The sequence below is a fragment of the Lontra canadensis genome, unplaced genomic scaffold (genome assembly GCF_010015895.1).
Source record: "Lontra canadensis isolate GAN:19392208 unplaced genomic scaffold, GSC_riverotter_1.0 scaffold88, whole genome shotgun sequence".
Taxonomy (NCBI): domain Eukaryota; kingdom Metazoa; phylum Chordata; class Mammalia; order Carnivora; family Mustelidae; genus Lontra; species Lontra canadensis.
This window is the reverse complement of record NW_022631082.1, coordinates 3,803,788-3,825,649: the sequence shown is the minus strand read 5'-3', so window position 1 is coordinate 3,825,649 and position 21,862 is coordinate 3,803,788. Positions and strand designations below refer to the sequence as shown.

At 56.0% G+C, this 21,862-nt stretch overlaps 2 protein-coding genes and 1 non-coding gene across 6 annotated transcripts; 2 read left to right on the top strand and 1 right to left on the bottom strand.

Moving 5' to 3' along the window:
- The first annotated feature begins 7,000 nt into the window (after window positions 1–7,000).
- ZNF358 (zinc finger protein 358) lies at window positions 7,001–11,051 on the top strand. 2 transcript variants are annotated; one of them, XM_032883883.1, is made up of 3 exons: window positions 7,001–7,210; window positions 8,866–8,971; window positions 9,222–11,051. In XM_032883883.1, the coding sequence occupies exons 1-3, from the start codon at window positions 7,013–7,015 to the stop codon at window positions 10,970–10,972; spliced, it is 2,055 nt and encodes a 684-aa protein (XP_032739774.1). In that variant the 5' UTR covers window positions 7,001–7,012; the 3' UTR covers window positions 10,973–11,051. The 2 variants fall into 2 exon arrangements, with proteins under 2 accessions (XP_032739774.1, XP_032739775.1); XM_032883884.1 differs by lacking the exon at window positions 8,866–8,971 and having other exon boundaries at window positions 7,171–7,210.
- Window positions 11,052–11,850: 799 nt separating this feature from the next.
- LOC116854218 lies at window positions 11,851–11,952 on the bottom strand. The gene has a single exon (XR_004380112.1). It is a non-coding gene; the product is annotated as a small nucleolar RNA U13 (small nucleolar RNA).
- Window positions 11,953–13,008: 1,056 nt separating this feature from the next.
- Window positions 13,009–21,789, top strand: MCOLN1 (mucolipin 1). 3 transcript variants are annotated; one of them, XM_032883873.1, is made up of 15 exons: window positions 13,009–13,145; window positions 15,633–15,829; window positions 16,479–16,646; window positions 16,729–16,894; window positions 17,281–17,389; window positions 17,642–17,738; window positions 17,953–18,052; window positions 18,282–18,388; window positions 18,521–18,670; window positions 18,781–18,882; window positions 19,212–19,334; window positions 19,597–19,812; window positions 20,962–21,046; window positions 21,326–21,456; window positions 21,554–21,789. In XM_032883873.1, exons 1-15 carry the CDS (start codon window positions 13,115–13,117, stop codon window positions 21,656–21,658), a joined length of 1,887 nt encoding a protein of 628 aa, XP_032739764.1. In that variant the 5' UTR covers window positions 13,009–13,114; the 3' UTR covers window positions 21,659–21,789. The 3 variants fall into 3 exon arrangements, with proteins under 3 accessions (XP_032739764.1, XP_032739765.1, XP_032739766.1); XM_032883874.1 differs by lacking the exon at window positions 20,962–21,046 and having other exon boundaries at window positions 13,011–13,145; XM_032883875.1 differs by lacking the exon at window positions 13,009–13,145 and having other exon boundaries at window positions 15,716–15,829; window positions 17,253–17,389.
- The last annotated feature ends 73 nt before the right edge of the window (window positions 21,790–21,862 follow it).

Below are 21,862 nucleotides of genomic sequence, written 5' to 3'. Positions count from 1 at the left end.
TTGGCATCCCACCGTCCGCATCAGTCAGCCATGACAGAGGATGCTTGGTAGGTTGGGGACGGTACAGGAGAGAGTGACTCCATCTAACAGTCCCGAACAGACACTTCCACGGGCCCTGAAGATCACCCCACTATGGGCAAGGGGGCCGTCCCAGCTTGTGCAAAGGCTTGGCGGTTGGATTCAGTGTAAGGTGTTCTGGTTCACCAACAAATCTGAATGATGTGAAGGGAGGAGTCATAACACTGGACAGGGTGGTGTGGTGAAGGGCTGAGAACACAGGCTCCTAGGGCTGAAAGGATAGAGTCTAAATCTTCACTTCTCTGTCCTGCACAGTAGTCTTGGGCTTGTCGCTTAACCCGTCTGAGCCTCACCTGTTTGCTCATCTGTAAAATGGAGATGAATGATAGCTCCCTCGTTAGAATGCTCTAAATGAGAAATATACATACTTGTCAGTGTATGTATGACTGGGGGGTCAAGGAGGGAGAACACTTCCCTTCTGAGCATGAAGGTATGGAGGAAGGAGGAAGATGAGGGTATGGGAAGGAGCTTTCAGTCTTTGAGAGAGGGGGTAGGGTTCAGAGAGGGGAGAGGCTGAGTGACCCAGCAATTTCCTCCATTGTGGGTGAAAGCTGGAAGCTCAACAGTGCGCAGGCTGGCTGGGCAACTGGTCCCCAGGTCAGGGGTGGGTCCAGGGACAAATCAACAAAAGTCATCAGGATATGATCAAGTCCAAGGGAGTAGGTGTCTAGCCAGGAACAAAGTGGAAAGTGCGGGAAAGGAGGAGGATAGAGTGGAGCCCCGTCAATGACAGGGCTTGACAAGCGTGTCAACAAATGGTACCTTGGACAGCGCCCCCATCTTGAAGGCTGGGTGTGTTGAGGTTCGCTCTATCTGGGGTAAAATGGGCCTTGGGGGCCATGCCCAGGGCCTGCTTCTGTCGGCTGTTGAGAATCTGGTTTCAGGGAATGCACATGGTTCTCTGACTCTGTCCCTGACTCCGTAGTCAAACCTTCAAAGACCAAGGCCTTCAGTCCAATGAGCCACTAAGAGCCAACTCAAACCCGACCAGAAGCCCTTTCCCCAGGGGCAGCAATTCTGTGAGGTCAAGTTGTCATTTCCACAGGAAGTACAGGAGTCCAGCTTTGAGTCCCACAGAATAAAACGGCCCTTTTGGCTGCACTTTTATTATCTGTTCAAGGGTTTGCTAGCTGCGAAACCCCTCTTCTTTTTTTTTTAATTTTTTTTAAAGATTTTATTTATTTATTTGACAGAGATCACAAGTAGGCAGAGAGGCAAGCAGAGAGAGAGGAGGAAGCAGGCTCCCCGCTGAGCAGAGAACCCGATGCGGGGCTCGATCCCAGGACCCCAGGATCATGACCTGAGCCGAAGGCAGAAGCTTTAACTCACTGAGCCACTCAGGCGCCCCCGAAACCCCTCTTCTGCTTGCTTCCGCTAAAGATCTACATGACACGCTTCTGAATTACCTCATGATGAATCAAGTTTTCTCAGTCCCAGTACTACTGACATTTTGGATGGGATTATTGTCAGAGGCTCTCCTATGCATTGTAGGACGTTTAGCCTCATCCCTGACCTCTAACCACTATATGCCAATAGCATTCTCCCTTTACACCAGCTGGTTGTGACAACCAAAAATATCTCCAGGCATTGCCAAATGTCCCCTGGGGGTGGGGGGAAGAGTGGGTTGGAAAACCACTGCAGTGAACCCAACCTGCAATGATCCCCAGGACGAAATCAGACTCTCCTGGTGAAGCTGGTCTGGTTGTTGATCAGACTACCCTTATCTAAAAGCCTTTTCATTTTTGCTTGCCTGCCAGGAAGCTCAGAAAGCTGACTTTGGTATTCATTTCCATGTAGCTCTGGTTGCTGAAAAATGCGTGCTCCTGCCTGGTTCTAGGAATGGTTTAAAGCAACCCAGACACAAGATGAAAAATGATGTGTAGGAGTTCCAAGGAGGCATATTTCCACACAAATTGAAGCATATTCTAACAATGGAACTGACTATCCCTGGGATGGGTTGCTAGGAAAGAATGGGAGCTTCACTAGAAATATTTTCAGCGCAGAAAGATACTTCATCATGATTTGGGAGGTATTTTATGGATGTATGTCTATCCCTCCTTATATTCCACTCACCCTTCCCCACACACACAAAAAAAGGCATTTCATATCAACTACAAAAACCCAAAAGGCTTATAAAACAAGATGAATAAAGTAGGATTGAACATGGGAGAACAGATTAATTTTTATAGGAAAACACGGAGCAGCAGAATTCAGACCTGCCACTTACCTTTCTGTCCTTGGGCAAGTGATGTCATGCTCTGCCCATCACTTTCCTTGTGCATAAAATGAAATTGACAATAGTTCTTCCTTCATTAAGTGGATATGAGGTTTAAATAAAATGTACCTGTACCATTCTTAGAACAGGGTCTAGCATTTAGCTTCAGCTTGATGACAGGTGCCCATGTTTTTTAAATGTCTTGAGCCATTTTTGTTGCAAGTGACAGAAACACGGCTAACTCTAAATCAAGTAGAGAAAAGGATTTTTTTTTTTTTTTTACTTTGTTACAGAGAAAACCACAGGCCCAAAATGGTGTTACTTGGGTCAGGCTAAGTTATCGAACCAAGGGTTAGTACCTAACCTAAATGCAGTTTCAACCTCCCCCAGAAATGTAAACCTTAATTTACCAATCGGAAATTTTTTGATAAGCACCAATAAAGTAACCTGTCACATGGGCTTCTCCTTGGACAGAAGATAAGGTAATTCACCTAATATCCCCTACTTTTCCATAAGGGAAACTGACTTTGCCTAGAACAATCCTTTTCTTTTGCTTATAACTTTCTCGCCCGAACCCCCTTCCTATAAAAACCTTCCAATTTGTACAACTCCTCCTTGTACAACTGCCCCTCTCTGTGTTAGGAGGGATGCTATCCAATTCATGTATCTTTTTAAGGTTTTATTTGAGAGCGCGAGAGCGCACGAGTGAACAAGGGATTGGGGAGGGCAGAGTGAGAGGGAAAAGCAGGCTCCGCGCTGAGCAGGGAGCCCATCGTTAGACTTGATCCCAGGATCCCGGGATCGTGACCTGGGCTGAAGGCAGATGCTTAACCAACTGAGCCACCCAGGCATCCCCAAGAGTCATTAATAAAGCCAATTAAATCTTCACATTTATTTGGATGAATTTTGTTTTTTATAACTCAGACACAAGAAAATCTGAAATCTACACCGCCATCTTGCAATCATGTAACCTTCCAAGCGGTAGCAAAAAAGGATGCTAGCAACCCAAATCCTCTTTTTTTTTTTTTAAGATTTTATTTATTTATTTGACGGAGAGAGATCACACGTAGGGAGAGAGGCAGGCAGAGAGAAAGGGGGAAGCACACTCCCTGCTGAGCAGAAAGCCCGATGTGGGGCTCAATGCCAGGACCCTGAGACCATGACCTGAGCTGAAGGCAGAGGCTTAACCTCCTGAGCCCCCCAAATCCTCTTGATTGAAGCCTCAAAGGAAGGAGAGGGTCTTGCCCCCAACTCCTCTTTATTGGAACTTATAAGACACTCTGATTGGCCCATTTAAGTCACATGCCTACCCATGAACCAATCATTGTGCCCAGAGGGATAGAATGCTGATTGGATGGCCCAGCGCACAGACCCACCCCTGGGTGATTTGGTTCCTCCAAAGCTCACCAGGATCTTTGACCCTGGAGCCCCACCTTGCTGGACCCTGTCTCCTAGCAACAGATCTGTGTCTGCCCATTTTAGCATCTCTATTGCCCCAGGTTACAATCTGGAGGTTGGAAAGATAGTTAATAGGCTCTTCCCAATGGAGGGTAATTATACTTTTATAGACACGGAGTATTCAGTGTTAACGGGGGGGGGGGGATCAAGTCCCCCCTGGTTCTCAGATAATCCCAGTCTTATCTCCCTCCCACCGCATTACTAATTTCCTCTTCTAGCTTGGAGCAGAGAACTCAGCTGTGGCAATCTCAACAAATCAAGCAGATGCTGGTCTCTGCTGCAAGAAGTAAACAGAGGCAGCTTGTGTCTGTCTAGGGAGACCTTGATGAAAGTGCCCATTTCAACATCCTGATATTTTTCTCCAAAGCCCCTCAAACCACAGTCTCAAGAAACACATGGTTAGAGTCCCAAGATAAAACAGGCAAGATTTTTTAAATTTATTTATTTGGGAGTGCCCAGGTGGCTCAGTGGGTTAAAGCCTCTGCCTTCAGCTCAAATCATGATCTCAGGGTCCTGAGATTGAGCCCCACATCAGGCTCTCTGCTCGGCAGGACCCTGCTTCCCCCTCTCTCTCTGCCTGCCTCTATGCCTAGTTGTGATCAAATAAAATTTGTGTGTCAAATAAATAAAATCTTTAAAAAAAATCTTAAAAAAAAAAGATTTTATTTATTTGAAAGAGAGAGAGAGAGAAGGGGGAGGAGCAGAGGGAGAGGGACACGCAGACTCTGATGCAGCGCTCAATCTCAGGACCCTGAGATCATGACCTGAGCTGAAACTAAGAGTCAGGCGCTTAACGTTAACTGACTGAGCCACCCAGGCACCCCCAAGTTGGCAAGATTTTAATCAGGGAAAAAAAAAAAGATTTTAATCAGCTTATTTTTCTTCCACATAACAATGATCGCTTGTTTCTTGAGGAAGGCTCTTCTCAGGGCAGATTGTATGCACTGTGTAAATCTAGGCAGTCCCATTCACTTTGTAGTGAATGTATGTGTCTGTGGTGGCTCTGCCCCTCTACCTCACCTTTGCTCTGCCAATTCCGGTTTTAGGTTACTTCCCTCAATATCCTTCCCTTTCTAGGCACTAATTCTAAATTAGTGAAGAGTGTTATCGACTCAAGGGACAGAAACCCACTAAAGCCAGCCTAATGCCCAGGAAATTTGTTGGCTCGTGGATTGGAAAGAATGAGGGCTCCTGGCCTCAGGTACGGCTGGATCCAGGAGCTCAGCCAATACAGACAGAACTTTCTCTTCAACTCTCACCTGTACATCCTGGCGTAGACTGGCTTCAGTCTGCAGACTGTTCTTCTTGACAACTGGGGAAGGGGACTGCTGGTAGGATGAGGGCCTAAATACAGCTTATGATCCCAGAGGAAGAATGAGATGTCCTGTCCTCCAAACTAAATATTGTGACCAGGAGATGGGGTTCTCTGATTGGTACGTTTAGACTGAGTGATACTGGGGGGCTGTGTTAGATTGGCGTAGTGGAGAAGCATCCACAAATGGAAAGCAAGGTGCTGATAGAGATACTCAGGGGACAGGGGCACCTAGGTGGCTCATTCGGTTAAACTTCTGACTCTTGATTTCAGCTCAGGTTATGATCTCAGGGTCATGAGATGGAGCCCAGCATCAAGCCCTGTGTAGGGCTCTGCACTCAGTGGGGAGTCTACCTGAGAGTCTCTCTCTCTCCCTCTGTCCCCACCCCACCCCACTCCACTCCTGTCTCTAAAATAATAAATAATCTTTTTTTTTTTTTTAAAGATACTTAGCAGACGGAAACAACAGCTGTCATTACAAGCATTATTTGTTATGGGACCTTCCAGGAGGTGGCAGTTTGAGGAACTAGTGACATAATCCAATTTCAGTCTCCCATCTCTCAGATCTGCTGTGGGCTCTTCCAAAGCAAGGTGGAAAGCCAGTTTCAGACCTTGTGTTCAGCACAGGTCTAGAAGGTTCAGGAAAGAAGAGAGAAGACTCTTGGAAGCCGGATTTGCTTGAGGCTGTGTTCAAGGGTAGGTGGTGTCAAAATTGACCGAAGACCCTTGGAAATACAGCTGTGGCCAAAAAAGTTTTTTCAGCTTGCTAAAAGGGAAGTTCATATACCAGGAACCATGGGTGCCTCCACAGGAGGGTGTTGGGGGACAGGAGGGCACCTTATAGGATTCACGCATGTGGAGCAGGGTGTGGGGAGTTTTAAGGAGAGTTAAAGAGAGGAGAAGCAATTCTAGGTTGGTGCTGTCAGGAAGCTGGGAGCAGATTGGTAACTGGGTATTTGGATGTTTTTTATCTCGGAAGTGGGAGGATGGAAGTGGAGCTGTCATTGGTAAAAAGCAACAGTCATCGCGTTAGTCCGGGACAGGAGGGTGTGTATTCGTTTTTGTGGTCGCAGAGTGTCCTTGTCTCTGGCCTGGTTCAGACATGGCCACAGAGCGGCCTTGTGTGATCATTGTTTATATTCTGTGACTGTTGTTTATGCTCAGTGAAGACCATCACGGCCCAGCTGCCAGCTGCCAGGGCTGGCTTTCACTCCCTCTTTTCGGGGATCTCTGTCTCCAGGTAAAGTCTGCCCAGAGTCCTTCCCCGCTGTGGCCTAGGCTTCTCCAGAGATCATCACACCCGTGGGCATCAGACACAGGGAGTCCACCAGTGACAGCAGTGAGTGACCTATCAGCCAGGTAGGAGGAGGAAAACACTCAGGGACAGGGCTCCCAAGCCTTTTCCTTGGGGAGTCTTACAGGGAGTCGCTGGACTGAGCAAAGATGAACAACTTTGTCAATTGCAGGCCTTTTCAGAGCCTTGGCTTCATTTATGTGCCCCGCCAGTCTGCCAGAGAATAGAGGTTTGGTGCTTTCTGAACAAAGGTAGAGTCAGAGACATGGGCACGAGGCAGAGACAGAGACAGAGACAGAGACAGAGACAGAGGAGGCCAGAAACAGAGAGACAGAGAGGCAGAGGCAGGAAAAGTGACAGGAACAGAGGCAGAGACATTGACACAGGGAGAGCCGCAGAAATAGAGGGACAGAGAGACAGAGAGGAACAGAGCTAGGCGCCGAGAGGGGAGCAGAGATGCAGAGAGAGACAGGGGCAGGGAGAGACCACGGCAGAGGCCGAGGCGGGCGGGGGCCCGACGGGGACGAGGGAGGCGGAGGAGGGCCAGACCGGGCTGAGCCGGGCGGAGGGCAGCGCGGGAGGGCGCGGCGCAGACAAAGGCGCGGCCAGGGCGGCCGGGCCGGGACAAAGGCTGGCCCGGGGGGCGGGGGCAGCGATGGCGACGGCCGCGGCGGGCGCGGGCGAACTACAAGTCCCAGCAGCTCCCGCTGCGGCCCTCGGCCGGCCCCTCTCGCTCCCCGGGAGCGCCTGGCGGGGCCGCTGGGCCGAGGGGGCCGCCGGCGGGACTGGCGGGCGGGGGGCTTCCTGCGGGCCCCGGGGGCGCGGCGGGCCGGGCAGGGGCGAGGGGCGCCGGGTGAGTGTCCCCGCGAGCGGGCCGGGCGGGCGGGGGCCGGGGCCGGGGCCGGGGCGGGGGCGGGCGCGGGGCGCGGCCCGGGGCGACCTCTGTCCGCCTCCCCACCTTCCCGGCCCGCGCGCCGCCCGCCTGGCCCGGGAGAGCGGGGTCGCGGGCGTGTGGGGAGGGGGTCCCTTGCGGCCCTCGGGCCTAGCGCGCCCTTTCCGCTGCCGTGGCCCCGGGGGAGGGCCCAGCCTGAGCTGGGCGCCTGAAATCGGGAGGTATGGGGGGGCACCCCTCAGCTGTGGGGTCGGGAGCTCAGGACGCCCCCTCCCTGGAGGCGATCCAGACCCTCTCCATCCGAAGAACCCTGGAGGACCCCTAAGTATTGTTCTCTCCACCCTCCAGCCTCCTAAGGTTGGGAGTTCAGGAGGCCATTCCTCAGGAGGGCGATTGGGGTTCCCTGTGATCCCCCAGGGAGCCTCGTTATTGTTCCCCTCCCACTCCAGTTTTGGGGTCCAGAGTTCTGGAAGCCCCTTCCCAGGAGGTGATCCAGAGACCCACCTGGCTCCCCCTCACCCCCCCCTCCAGGAACTCAGTTCTCCTCCCCATTCCAGCGAAAAGATGGGAATTTGCAAGGCCCCTTCCTCCGGAGGCGATCTAAAGGTCCCCCCTGTCCCCCAGAAACCCAGGCATTGTTTTCCCCCACCCTCCAAATGTGGCGTCTGGGTTGAGGAGGTGATAGAAGAACACCCTCTTCATTTGCTTAGCCACTTCCAGCTGCGGGGTTGTGGTTCTCCGTGTCACTCTCCCCAGGAGAGCCAGAGGCCCCCCATCCCTCCCTCCGGGAACAGATGTGTTTGTTTGCTCCCCAGCCCGCAGCCATGGGGTGGGTAACTCAAGACATCACCTCCCCATCGGTAGTCCAGAGCTCCCTCTGCTTCCCAGAAGGGTTCCCAGTTACTGTTCCTCTATCCTGCTTCCAATCTCCAGGTATGGGGCTGGAATTCAGGATCTTTTCTCCAGGAGGGAACCAAAAAAGTGTCCGGACACCCATCCCCATACCTCAGCCTTGGGATCAGTTAGTTATTCAGGAATCTCCCTTTCCTAGGAGATGACCCAGGATCCCCCCCAGTAACCCAAGAGGGGCCCTAAGTCTTATTTTTGCCCCCTCCCACCCCCAGCTAGGGGGAATTCAGGATCTGCTTTCCAACTGGTGAAACAGGTATAACACCTGTCCCTACTACCCTGGCTATGGGGTCCATGGGTCTCCCTGTGCCCCAGTGGGTCCCGCCTTAACCTCCTCCTCTAGCTTTAGGAAGTGGCATTTGGGTACACAAGTGTTTTGACAGTCACTCCCACCCCTGAACTGTGAGGTGTGGCATTCGAGTCCCACGCCAGAGGTGCCCCTGTCCTCCCCCACTGATGCAAGGGGAGTACCAGCTGTCATTTGCCCCCCGCTCATACCCCAGATATAAGCTTCAGGGCTCAGGAGGCGTCCTCTCCATGAGGCAAGCCAGAGGTTGCCCTTACTACTAGGGTACCCCCAAATATGTCACCCCCAACTCTGGGACTGGAATTCGAACTATGTACTTAGGAGCAAGCACAGGAACCCAGCCCCTTGCCCTCTTCCCCAGTCAAGCGGGTAGGAACCCTGGGCTCTCTCTCCTCCACAGGACCCAAGCTTCCCACGGGAGGAGGAGCCCAACATGGAGAGAGGGGCAGAGCCCTGGAGCTGGGCACTGGACACCTCTAGTGCCGGGGCCCATGACTTCCATCCAGGTGTGGTGCTGAGACGTGAAGGTTGCCCCCACCCTACCCCCCCTCCATGTCCCAGCAGGGTCCCTCTTCTCCCTGCCCTGACTGGAGCGCATCACAGGTCTCCCTGCAATCTGAGACAAGAGAAGGATCCGTGTGTGTATTGAGGAGTGGGTCTGGGGCCATAGCCCCTCTCACCTCCCTGCCCAGACTCCAAAAGCGATCCCCTGGCCTCCAGTACCTACCTCCACCCCGCTCTGTCCTCACCCTGCAGATCCTGCCCCGGAAGCAACCAGCACTTCCACACCAGGGATGCGGCGCTCAGTCCTGGTCAGGAACCCGGGCCACAGAGGCCCAAGGCCCGCTTATGAAGAGCTTGACTCCGACTCAGAGGACCTGGACCCCAACCCCGAAGAGCTGGATGCAGTCTGCGAAGACCCAGAGCCTGACCCAGAAGACCTCAACACTGTCTCCAAAGATGCGGACCCCAGCTACGAAGCTCTGGGGCCCGTCTCTGAGGACCTGGACCCCGACGCCCAAGCTCTGAGCTCCATCTCAGCCGCCCGGGACTCGGATCCCCAAGATCTCCACCCCATGGCTTCAAGTTTCGACCTCGATCCAGATGTCATCGGCCCTGTCCCCCTGGTTCTTGACCCTAACAGCGACACCCTCAGCCCCACCGAATCCCCAGACGTGGACCCCCTTGCATCCAGCCTCACTGCCACTCCCGAGGTCCTGGCCCCCAGCCCCGCGGTGCTCCCTGCACCTGCCAGCCCTCCCCGGCCCTTCTCCTGCCCCGACTGCGGGCGAGCCTTCCGCCGCAGCTCGGGGCTGAGCCAGCACCGCCGTACCCACAGCGGCGAGAAGCCCTACCGCTGCCCCGACTGCGGCAAGTCGTTCAGCCACGGCGCCACGCTGGCGCAGCACCGCGGCATCCACACAGGCGCGCGGCCCTACCAGTGCGCCGCCTGCGGCAAGGCCTTCGGCTGGCGCTCGACGCTGCTGAAGCACCGCAGCAGCCACAGTGGCGAGAAGCCGCACCACTGCCCGGTGTGCGGCAAGGCGTTCGGGCACGGCTCGCTGCTGGCGCAGCACCTGCGCACGCACGGCGGGCCGCGGCCGCACAAGTGCCCCGTGTGCGCCAAGGGCTTCGGGCAGGGCTCGGCGCTGCTGAAGCACCTGCGCACGCACACCGGCGAGCGGCCCTACCCGTGCCCGCAGTGCGGCAAGGCCTTCGGCCAGAGTTCGGCGCTGCTGCAGCACCAGCGCACGCACACGGCCGAGCGTCCTTACCGCTGTCCCCACTGCGGGAAGGCCTTCGGCCAGAGCTCCAACCTGCAGCACCACCTGCGCATCCACACGGGCGAGCGGCCCTATGCCTGTCCCCACTGTTCCAAGGCCTTCGGCCAGAGCTCCGCGCTGCTGCAGCACCTGCACGTGCACTCCGGGGAGCGCCCTTACCGCTGCCAGCTCTGCGGCAAGGCCTTTGGCCAAGCGTCCAGCCTCACCAAGCACAAGCGGGTGCACGAGGGCGCCGCCGCCGCAGCCGCGGCAGCTGCTGCGGCTGCCGCCGCCGCGGGCCTTGGCCTCAGTCCTGCCTCCATGTTGAGGCCAGGGCAGGTCTCCCTCCTGGGTCCTGATGCTGTCTCTGTTCTTGGCTCCGGCCTGGGCCTCAGCCCTGGCCCCAGCTCCGGCCTGGGCTCTGAACCTAGCTCCGTGCTGGGCTCCCTTCCTGATCCTGGCCCCAAAGCTCTCTCCCGCTCGGAATCTACCCCCACCCCTGATTCTGTCAAATCTTCTGACCCTAAGCCTGGTCCCAACGCCAATCCTGACCTCGTGGCCAGCCCTGAGCACGGATCTGGTCCCAGCTCTGACCAGGATCCCGCCCCCAGCCCCAAGCCCAACCCTGAATCTCACCCTGACCCCTGCTCTCCCACCCATGACACTGTCAGTCCGGCCCTCCCTACTGGCGAGAGTCCCCAGTGGGTGCAGGAGCAAGGGGCTCTGCTGGGGCCGGATGGCTGAAGTGGACGCCGACACTCACGGGGGCCTGGGGAAGTTGTGTGTCATGTAATTTAGTAAAATCCTCCCACTGCCTCCCGGCTCTGTGTTGTGTGGCTTGCCTCTTTCTCTTTTTCCTCCCTAATGCATGGCCCCTTCCTCAGAAGATGGGAGGGTGTGGCCTATGCCAGCCATAGCTGGAACCCCAATGTCCCTGCTCCCCGCTAATCCTCCAGGCTTCCCAGTTCCCCCACAAGTTCTCACACTTGGTCCCTCCCTGCACTTACACCTCTGCTTCCCCAGACCTGGCCACCCTAGTCATGGACAGACTTCTGCTGAAGGTGGTTTGAGCAGGATCCTTTTCCTTTGGCTTTTCTATGAGTGGTGGAATTTCTGGTATTTTCACAGTCTAGTGAGCTGATAATGGAGGCTGATATGAGACCCTGAAGGCACCCTACACGATCTGTTCACATAACCTGCCCTTATCCTTCACAGCCCAGGTTATGGGCACAGCACGGGACAGAAGAGGTTGCCTGTCTATGTGTTGAATGTAAATCTGCCAATTGGTGGGGTCTCAGCCGGGAACAAGACAAGCATGGCCTTCACAGAACTCACAGATGCCAAATTCAGGAACATTTAAGAAGTAGTTATGGGGTGTAGTTCACTTTTTTTTTTTCCTTTTTAAGATTTAAAAAATTTTTTCATGTAAGAGAGAGGGAGAGGCAGAAGCAGGGGAGGGAGAAGCAGGCTTCCTGCAGAGCAGGGAGCCTCGTGCAGGACTCTATCCCAGGACCCTGGGATCATGACCTGAGGCCAAGGCACACGCTTAACCGACTGAGTCACCCAGCCACCCCGGTAGAGTTCATTCTAAGAAAAGCATAACAAGACATTTCCCCCCAACACATCAGACAGGTAATGGTGAGGAGATAGCAAGGTTTCGGGGAGACACATCTCACGCAACAGTGTGAATGCTCAGTCACCATGCTCATGGTCCACAAAAGGATCAAGACCTCTGATTTGGGGGAATGGGGCTGCTTTCCCGAGGAAGGAATCCATAATCCCAATAACCACTACTTTAATCATCAGTACTGTTTGTCCAGCCTTGTGCAGCACTCTTGCATTTCATGCTTTTGAGTTTTCTCATTTAATTCAACAGCTCCAAGAGGCAGGTAACTATGACCAAGTATCCCCCTTTTGCAAATGAGTAAACAGGCACGTGGAGTTTAAGAACTTCTTTGGAAGATGTAGAAGTGGCAGTTGGCCAGGCCTAGATTTCATCTAAACTGTCTGTTCGCCAGAGTTTGCGTTCTTAACCAGTATCCTTCAGAGCAAGAGTGCAAAGGCCCTGGGGCCATTGAGTTAGAAGCTTGGGGAGATGGGGGCTGGAACAGAGGGACCTGGTAGACTGAGGTCAGAATTCCCTTGTCATCCCAGAACAATGGGAAGACATCAGCAGGTTGTGGCAGAGGACTGATTACTCAATGGAAAATGCTTCTGGCTACTGCCTGGAGAGTATAAGGGGAGAGAGTCAGGAGTGGGAGCCTCAGGTCAGGGAGGAGGTTGCTGCACTGGTGCGGGCCAGGAATGCTGGGGGACTCTGGGCTGAGGCCTATAGGAGTGGGTATAAGTGGTCCTATTTGGGACATACTTAGGAAATGAAATAGGATTTGCTGACGGTTCAGATGAGAGGAGCAGTAGCGGAAAGAGAGAAACCACCGGGTTTCTGGGAGGATGGAGAGGCAGCCATGAGACAGGACATATGGTCATCACCGGACTCTGCGGAGGATAAGGGGTGAAGCACTGAATATGGAACTCAAGAATCTGGCACAGGACGCGGTCCTAGGGCACTCTCACAGCCAGCCCATCCCCCAACACATTGAGCGCCCGTCGGCGTTAGGACCTCAAGGCCACCCTTCGCCCGCAAGAAGCCAGTTGAGGCACGCACGCATGCGTACGGCGGCAGCAGGGGCTGTCGTGGCGCAGGGGGCGGGATAGGATCCGGTCACGTGCAATGGGGGCGGGGAAGAAAGAGCGCCTGGTCACGTGATCGGGGCGGGCGTCAGCTGACCCGAGAGGGTTTGAAGCTGCACCGGGAGGGAGCGAGGCCGCAGCAGCAGGGGCGGCGGGCGCTCGGACCCCGGCTGCCCCGCCGCGCCCCGCCCCGGCATGGCAGCCCCAGTGGGCCGTCGGGGCTCAGGTGAGGGCGCGCGCGGCCCCCCCGGGACCCCGAACACGGGCGGGTGGCGAGCTCCCCCGACCTGGGGCGGCGGAGCTCCCGGTTTCCTTTGCCTAAACTCCAGTGTTGCCCTCTCGGTGGAGATTAGGACATGGCTCCTAGACCCTGGGCGGCCGGTGGGCGCCCGCTCCTCCGTCTCTGGAGTGGCGGGACTCTTGTGTGCTCTCTCCGGACCCAGGTTCTGCTCAGAGTTCCTAAACTCGGGCAGCGGATGGGCCGCCAGCTTCTCCAGCTCCGGCCCGGGAGGTTCCCGGGGTTTGCGTTCTGAGCGTAGTTCCGATTGCTGGCTTTGCTGAACACAGCGGGCACCAGCTTCTCCAACCCTCACGTGAAACTCCCAGGATTCCTTTCCCCGATTCTTGAGGCCGTGCTCAGCTTCTATAAACTCAGATGGGGGTCTGGGGAGATTACCTCCTTGAACCGAGGCGCCGATCTCGATCTCATGGAGTGGGAGCTCAGCTTTCTTGAACTCAGGCGGTGGATACCCAGCTTCCGGTCTCTTCGGCCTCTGCTTCTCATGGGGGAGCCTGGGGGTAGACTCTTCGTGTTGGTCTTCCCTTCTTGAGCTAGCTGGAGATACCTGAAAGCTGTCCCTGCTGGTAGGATCTGGGATGGGTTAACTGAGATCCCAGTTAGTGAGACGGACCTGCTTGCTCTCTGGCTTCCCATCCAACTATCTTGTAAACAAGCACAACAGCATCCAAGCTCCAAAGGGACTGGCCAGGAGCTGGCCCTCCCTGCAGGACAGGTTCTGACAGTGCTCCTATTTGTCCTGGCAGCTGTGTCAGGCAGGCGCCCGCCAGGTCCTGGAAAGAAGCAGGGTTGCTCGGGTCAGGGTGGTGGGGGTGTGTCAGGGACGCTCCTGGGCTGCTGTGACCAGCTGTGACCCCAGTGGTTAATGAAACCTTGGACTTTTCTCTTGGGTTGTTCAGAAATGAAAAGGATAAGCAGTGCTTAGAGTGACTCTGTTTGCTGAAGAATTACCAGGACTTGGGGGGTGAACTGAGCCTTCTGTCTGCTTTATCTCACTACAGTCAGAGAACACCTTTCAGAGTTTCAATCTCAGGGTAGACTTTTAAGATTTGATTTTATTTTATAGATTTTATTTATTTATTTGACAGAGACACAGCCAAAGAGGGAACCCAAGCAGGGGGAGTGGGAGAGGGAGAAGCAGGCCTCCTGCTAAGCAGGGAGCCCAATGTGGGGCTTGATCCTAGGACCCTGGGATCATGACATGAGCCAAAGGCAGACTTTTAATGACTGAGCCACCCAGGCACCCCTTAAGATTTTATCTTTAAGTGATCTCTACACCCACCGTGGGGCTCGAGATCGAGAGTCGAATGCCTGTCGCTCTGAACCAGTCAGGCACCTGCCCCTGGCAGACGTTTTTTGTTCCCACTTTTCTCTTTCTTTCTTTCTTTCTTTCTTTCTTTCTTTCTTTCTTTCTTTCTTTCAAGACTTTATTTATTTATTTGACAGAGAGAGACGTCACAAGTAGGCAGAGAGGCAGGCAGAGAGAGGGGGAAGCAGGCTCCCTGCTGAGCAGAGAGCCCTATTCGGGACTCAATCCTAGGACTCCGGGATTACGACCAGAGCTGAAGGCAGAGGCTTAACCCACTGAGCCACCCAGGCGCCCCTGTTTCCACTTTTCAAATGAGAAGATGGAGGCTTTGAAAGATAACCAGGAATCTGCCAACTAGGAAGTGGCAGGTCTGGGATTTGGTTCGAGAGCTGTGAGAGTTCCAGAAGCTGGTGCCCTTCGTGAAGATGCTATATTAGCTGGTGAGCTAGCAGACAGGCAGTGTGGTAATAGCACCCATTGGTGTGCAGTGAGTTTTTAGCAAATGTGTTCTGTTATTGTTACTGTTGTCATTCTCCCCTTCTCTGGGCCTGTGGCTTGTGAGAGTGTCAGCTGGTTGGGCCAGGTCATGATGAGTGGAAAAGTCCTTCTTTGGGTGTTTGACCAGAAAAAACTGGAATGTGGCTGATCTCCATGCTCATGCCTGGAGGCTGGAGTTGGGAAGAGCCAGTGGAAGCAATTTCTTTTCTTCCCACAAATCCACAACTGGAACAATGATAGAATGTTCCAACATTCTTACCACAAGCCAGCCCCTGTGTTAAATGTCTTGTCAGTGTTCAGTGCTCAGCTTCCCAGTGAGAGGTGTTATAGCCCCATTCTGCAGATGAGAAGGCCGAGGCTCAGAGGCAGAGGTCCCTGCCCGAACCAGTGATAAGCAGGGTCAGGAATCAGCTCAGGCCCTCTTGAGCCCCAAATCCGAATTTATAATGTGAGCAGGACTGCTTACATCTATCCACAAAATGTTGCAGATCTCCTGGGTTTTCTGAGATCTCTCCAAGGTCTTTGGCTGGCACGGTGGGACCTCTTTGCCCTGTTGGCGGGTGAGCCTGCCTGGGCCTGGTCCCCACCACCATCCCGCATTCCCACAGAGACCGAGCGGCTACTGAGCCCCAGTCCTGGGTATGGCACCCGGGCTGGGGCTTCCCCCAGCCCTCCGGAAGAGGAGGACCTCCGCCGCCGGCTCAAGTACTTCTTCATGAGTCCCTGTGACAAATTTCGGGCCAAAGGCCGCAAGCCCTTCAAGCTCATGCTGCAAGTCGTGAAGATATTGGTGGTCACCGTGCAGGTGAGCCCGGCAGGGGCCCCAGCAGAACACCACCTGCGGCCGGTGCTGCTCCTAAGGGAGAGTCCTGGCGTCCAAGCCTGGCCCTGACTCCGCAGTAATGGGGTGATCAGTAGGAAGCCCTCTAAGATCGTGCTGGGGACAGCTCTTTGTAACCTCTGTTAATGCTCTCTGAGGTCCTGGCAATTGCTGTTGCTATCATTTTATATGTGAGCCAGCAGAAGCTCAGAGAGGTTAAGGGATGTGTCCAAAGTCACACAGCCACCAAGCATGGGGAGCTTGCACTGGAACCCAGACAGTCTGATGCCATGTTGACTCAGTGGCTGAGCAGGTAGTTGCTGCCCCCCATCCCAGGTCCTGTGGTGGGTTTTGGAGACCCCACGATGAATCAGACCCAGCCCCTGCCCTAAGGAGCCTCTGGTCCGGTGCTGTGATTCAGGGTATGTTAAGATACTTCTGATTTCCTCTCCGTAAGAGAGCACAACACTGGTACTCACCCTGTACGTTTGGGTTCAGCACAGAACCTGGCCCCTGGTAAACATCCAGGGAGCATAGGCCTCTGTCGTCATGAGATACCTGAGCACCCGCTCTCTGCTGCTCATGGTGGGCATTCCTCGTGGCCAGCCTTGTCAGTTCCCACTCCCCCCACTAGCTCATCCTGTTTGGGCTCAGCAACCAGCTGGCAGTGACGTTCCGGGAGGAGAACACCATTGCCTTCCGCCACCTCTTCCTGCTGGGCTACTCGGATGGGGCGGACGACACTTTCGCGGCCTACACGCGGGAGCAGCTCTACCAGGCCATCTTCCACGCTGTGGACCAGGTGCGGGCAACCGGGGGCAGGTGGGCGGGCTGGCAGGGGAGAGTGGGCAGGGCTGACAGACCTGCCCTTTCTCTGCCCACAGTACCTCCTGCTCCCTGATGTGTCGCTTGGCCGGTATGCCTATGTGCGAGGCGGGGGTGGCCCCTGGGCCAACGGCTCGGCCCTGGCCCTCTGCCAGCAGTACTACCACCGAGGCCACGTGGACCCAGCCAATGACACCTTTGACATCGATCCCATGGTTGTCACTGGTGAGTAGGCAGGCCAGGGCACCACTGTTGGTAGTACCAGCTGCTGGAATTAAAATTCCACTGGAAGATGAGGTTGTCCTGATCATTAATAATTTGATGTTTGCAGCATCTTTGGTAGAATGCTTGGTGTGCAGAAAAGTGCAAGTGTTATGTTCTAACATCGTTTGTTCACTGAGCATTTGGGGGCCCACTGGGTGTCAGGCCCTAGGGCCTGTGTAGGGAGTGAGACAAACTGGGCCCGCTCCAGGGAGACCGTGGGGAACAAAGGACAAATGTTAAGTTCACAGCGGGAAGTGAAGGAGGGAAGGGGGCTGCCGGGGACTGTGGGGAGACCTGCCTGTGCCTCTCCCGCCCCCAGTGTCCCTTCCCTGACTCCCTGTCCTCAGACTGCATCCGGGTGGACCCCCCCGAAAGACCCCTTGTGCCCCCCAGTGATGATCTCTCCCTCTCGGATGGCAGCGCCAGTTACAAGAACCTCACGCTCAAATTTCACAAGTACTGCCTGATGGAGGGGGGCCTCCAGGGCTGGGCCGAGGGTTGGGGGCGGGCAGGATGCCAGGCATCCTTGGCCGCCCCACCACGGGTGGGGACAGAGGAAAACCATGCTGATGCCTCCATGTGAGCATTTCCTCTTTGAGCTGCAGAGTCAGCGTGGGGCAGCAGCGCTGCTGGTGGGGTGGGGGCAGAGGGCAGGGGTGGCAGGAGGGACCGGCAGAGCCCCCTTCCTCACCGAAGCCTCCCTCCCAGGCTGATCAACGTCACCATCCACTTCCAGCTGAAAACCATCAACCTCCAGAGCCTGATCAACAATGAAATTCCCGACTGCTACACCTTCAGCGTCCTGGTAAGCCCAGTGTCCGGGACAAGGGTGGCAGGCCCGCCAGTGAGAGGGGTTGCCCACAGGACCCCTGAGCTCCGGGGCTGGGGACCCTTGGCCAGGGGCGATTTGGAGGGTAATAAGGGATTTGGGGCCGGATGGACCATCCATCATGCGGGCCTGGGAGCCTAGGTCCGCCAAGGTTTACTTTGGCTCCTCCTGCCCCGCCACACCCCTGCAGATCACTTTTGACAATAAGGCGCACAGTGGGCGTATCCCCATCAGCCTGGAGACACAGGCCCACATCCAGGAGTGTAAGCATCCCAGCGTCTTCAGGCATGGTGAGCCCCCAACCCCCAGACGCATGTTAGCAGGGCCCCTGAGCTGCCCCGGGGATTCCCCCAAGCCCCAGACCAGCACGGACCCAGTTCCTGACTCCCCCAGGTAACCCGTTAGCCCGTGGAGTAGCCACAACCAGTCCTACAGACCCCTAGGCCTGGCCGGGCCCCATCCCCAGTCTCCCAAGGCCTCAGGCCATGCCCCGATCCTACCCAAGTCCTCCCCCCACAGGAGACAACAGCTTCCGGCTCCTGTTTGACGTGGTCGTGATTCTCACCTGCTCCTTCTCCTTCCTGCTGTGCGCCCGCTCGCTGCTCCGTGGCTTTCTGCTGCAGAACGTGAGTGCTGCCTCCAGGGTCACACATGTGTGCCTGAGCTAGCCTCGCCCAGCTCGGGGGCCCATGAGGGCCAGGGGAGAGAGGGTCCCTCGTGGGGCCCGGCCGGCCCTCACCCCACCTGCCTCCTTGCAGGAGTTTGTTGGGTTCATGTGGCGGCGGCGGGGACGGGTCATCAGCCTCTGGGATCGGCTGGAATTTGTCAACGGCTGGTACATCCTGCTGGTCACCAGCGATGTGCTCACCATCTCGGGCACCATCATGAAGATCGGCATAGAAGCCAAGGTGGGTCCTGGTCCCTTATACCGCCTTCTCCACCCCTCCCGCACCTGTCTGGGGCCATAGCCCACAGGACGGGCCAAGCCAGGTGGGGGTGACATTGCTTCTGCCCCTAGAACCTGGCGAGCTACGACGTCTGCAGCATTCTCCTGGGCACCTCCACGCTGCTCGTCTGGGTCGGCGTCATCCGCTATCTGACCTTCTTCCATAAGTACAACGTAAGCTTCGTATGTGCAGGCTGGACCCTCCGGGCGGTGGCCACGTGCTCCCCAAGTCTCACTGTCCTCCCCTGGGTAGATTCATACACCTGTGGCCATCACCAGCCTCTACAGATGGCCTGTCATGAGCCTCTTGCCCACACCGGCCCACCCAGACATACCTGTCCCTACAGCCAAAGCAGAACCATGGGCACTGCCCCCAGCTGAGTCCAGCGGAGTGGGGGTGGGGAATGGTCAGGCCCTGCCTGCTCCCCCCTCCCCATTCACAAGGCCAGTAGACGTTGTGGCCACACCCACATGGGCCCCTCCCCCCCACCTGCCTACCACAGATTCTCATTGCCACACTGCGGGTGGCCCTGCCCAGTGTCATGCGTTTCTGCTGCTGTGTGGCTGTCATCTACTTGGGCTATTGCTTCTGTGGCTGGATCGTGTTGGGGCCCTACCATGTGAAGGTAGGGGCTGTTCGGGGCGTGGTGCTCATGACCCACAGTCAACGCGTTCCCGTCTCCCCTCTCTCCACGCCCACCGCTGAACCCTCTGAGCCCTGGTCTAACACTGAACCGTCCACCTGGACCCCTGGTCCCTTACCAGGAGGTGTCCGGCATTTCTGCCCGTTGTTCCCTCTGACCCCCGCCCCTTGTCCCCACCCCATCCCCAGCCCCCAGTTGCACCCACGGTCCTTCTGACCCCACAACCGCACTGCCCTGCTGGCAGTTTCGCTCGCTGTCCATGGTGTCGGAGTGCCTGTTCTCGCTCATCAACGGGGACGACATGTTCGTGACGTTTGCCGCGATGCAGGCGCAGCAGGGCCGCAGCAGCCTCGTCTGGCTCTTCTCCCAGCTCTACCTCTACTCCTTCATCAGCCTCTTCATCTACATGGTGCTTAGCCTCTTCATCGCGCTCATCACGGGCGCCTACGACACCATCAAGGTCAGCGCCGGCCCGCATGCCCCCCCCCACCTGTCTCCATGGGGGGCCAAGCCTCACGGATATACAGCCCTGAACCTTGGGCTCCGGGTCCCTTGGAGTTGGCCCCGGCAGGATCTCAGGGGGCATGAGGCAGGGTGAGGAGGGAAAGAAAGACCCGGGGAGAGAAGATGGGAGACTGAAAAGCGGAAGGGGGGAGCGGGGCATGCTGACCACAGCTGCCACATTCTCAGTGTTATCAAGGTGGGGCTGTGGCCAGGTCAGGTTCCCTTGTCTTTTACCGACGGGGAAACCAGGGTGTACCGTTTTAGTGACTTGCCTGAGGTCAGTTGCTAAGTGGTAGAGCCAGGCTCAACCCAGGACTGTGTGATTCCGGAATCCCGAATCCTATACACGTCCTATACGGTGGCCTGGGTGGGAGCTCTTTGGGTCCAGGGAATGGTGGTGGCCCCGCACGGTGCGGGGGTCAGAGGAGAGAGGGGTTGTAGTAGAATGTGAGGGTGGCAGGTACACACGATTCTTTAGCAAATGTGTGTTTGAGGGCCCTGTGCTGGGTATCTGGGAAATGCGGTATATACGGACGATGCCAGACCAGTAGGCAAGATGGGTGATCTGTGAACAGAAGTGTGATGACCAATTCGTGAGAGGGATGAAGGTTACAGAGGGATCCCCTGCTTTAGACTGGTATTGGGGTGAGTCCAGGAAAGTCTAGAATGTGCCAGTACTGGTCCTAGCCACATGTGACTGTTAAAATATTGACTTGAAGTGAAACACAATTCCATATTCAGTTTTTCCTCACACCATTCACCTGTCAAGTGCGCAAAGGTTAATACAGCTAGTGACTACCAGATCAGATGCACAGATAGCAAACTCTCCTGTATCAGAAACTTCTAGATTGAGAGTCCAGGAGAGAGCACGAGGGAGAAGAAACAGCCAAAGGCCCAGTAGCCAGAAAGGACTTGGGGATGAGATGATGGCTTCTCTACAGGTTGGGAGGGGTGCAGGCTCTGCTGAAAGCCAGGGTTCTGCTGGGGAGGCAGACAGGCACCCCCCAAGCCTGGATACAGTCATCCCACAGATACACTTCTGTCACTCGGGCCCAAGGAGTCTTGGGTCTTGCTCTAGCACCTAAACATCACACGTATGTATCAGCCTTGGATATACAGGCCCAGACCTTGTTCCTGCCATGTGTGCCCACTCAGTAGATGTTCCCTTGCAGGCCCCCAGCTTGTGTCAGGTATGGCTCTGGGTGCTGAAGCAGAAGCAGAGGGCTGCTGACCAGCTGACCAAGATGCGGGATGTGCACATTTTGGGGGCCAGGGAATGTCTCCCCGGGAAGCAAACCCGGAGGAATGACAGGTGGAGGTGACCTCGCGTGCTTAGGTGTGGTGGGGGTGGGGGAACTTGGTTGGTGGCGAGTCACAGGGAGGAGATCCCGGTGGCTAGCTGGCTGGCGAGGAGGTGGGGCAGGAGAGAGAGCAGACCTCAAAGAGGCCACCCCGCATTTGTTCCCCAGCACCCTGGCGGTGCTGGCGCAGAGGAGAGCGAGCTCCAGGCCTACATCGCGCAGTGCCAGGACAGCCCCACCTCCGGCAAGTTCCGCCGAGGGAGCGGCTCCGCCTGCAGTCTCCTCTGCTGCTGTGGCAGGTGCGAGCTGGGGATTGGGGTCCGGGGACCAGGAGCCTGCCAGAGGGAACTGGTTCCTTCCGCCCCGGCTGGCAGGCTGACACGGCCTCTCCCCCAGGGACGCCTCGGAGGAGCATTCGCTGCTGGTGAACTGAGTCGGAGCCGCCACTGCTACTGGACACTAGCCCTCCGACTGCGGAGACTCACGCTTATTTATTTGTAGGGTTTGCTTTTAAGGACCGGTTCCCTCCCGCGCCCTGAGGACCTGGGCCAGTCGGGTCGGACGCGGGTGGGGACGGGCGGGGTGGGTGTTAAATAAACGGGAAAATAAATGTGTCTTCATTTATAGCGGGAGGGGCGTTCCCCGCGCTGGTCGGTTTCGGCCCCTTTAAGGCGTCGTCAAACAGCGTGGCGGACTGCGCGAGAC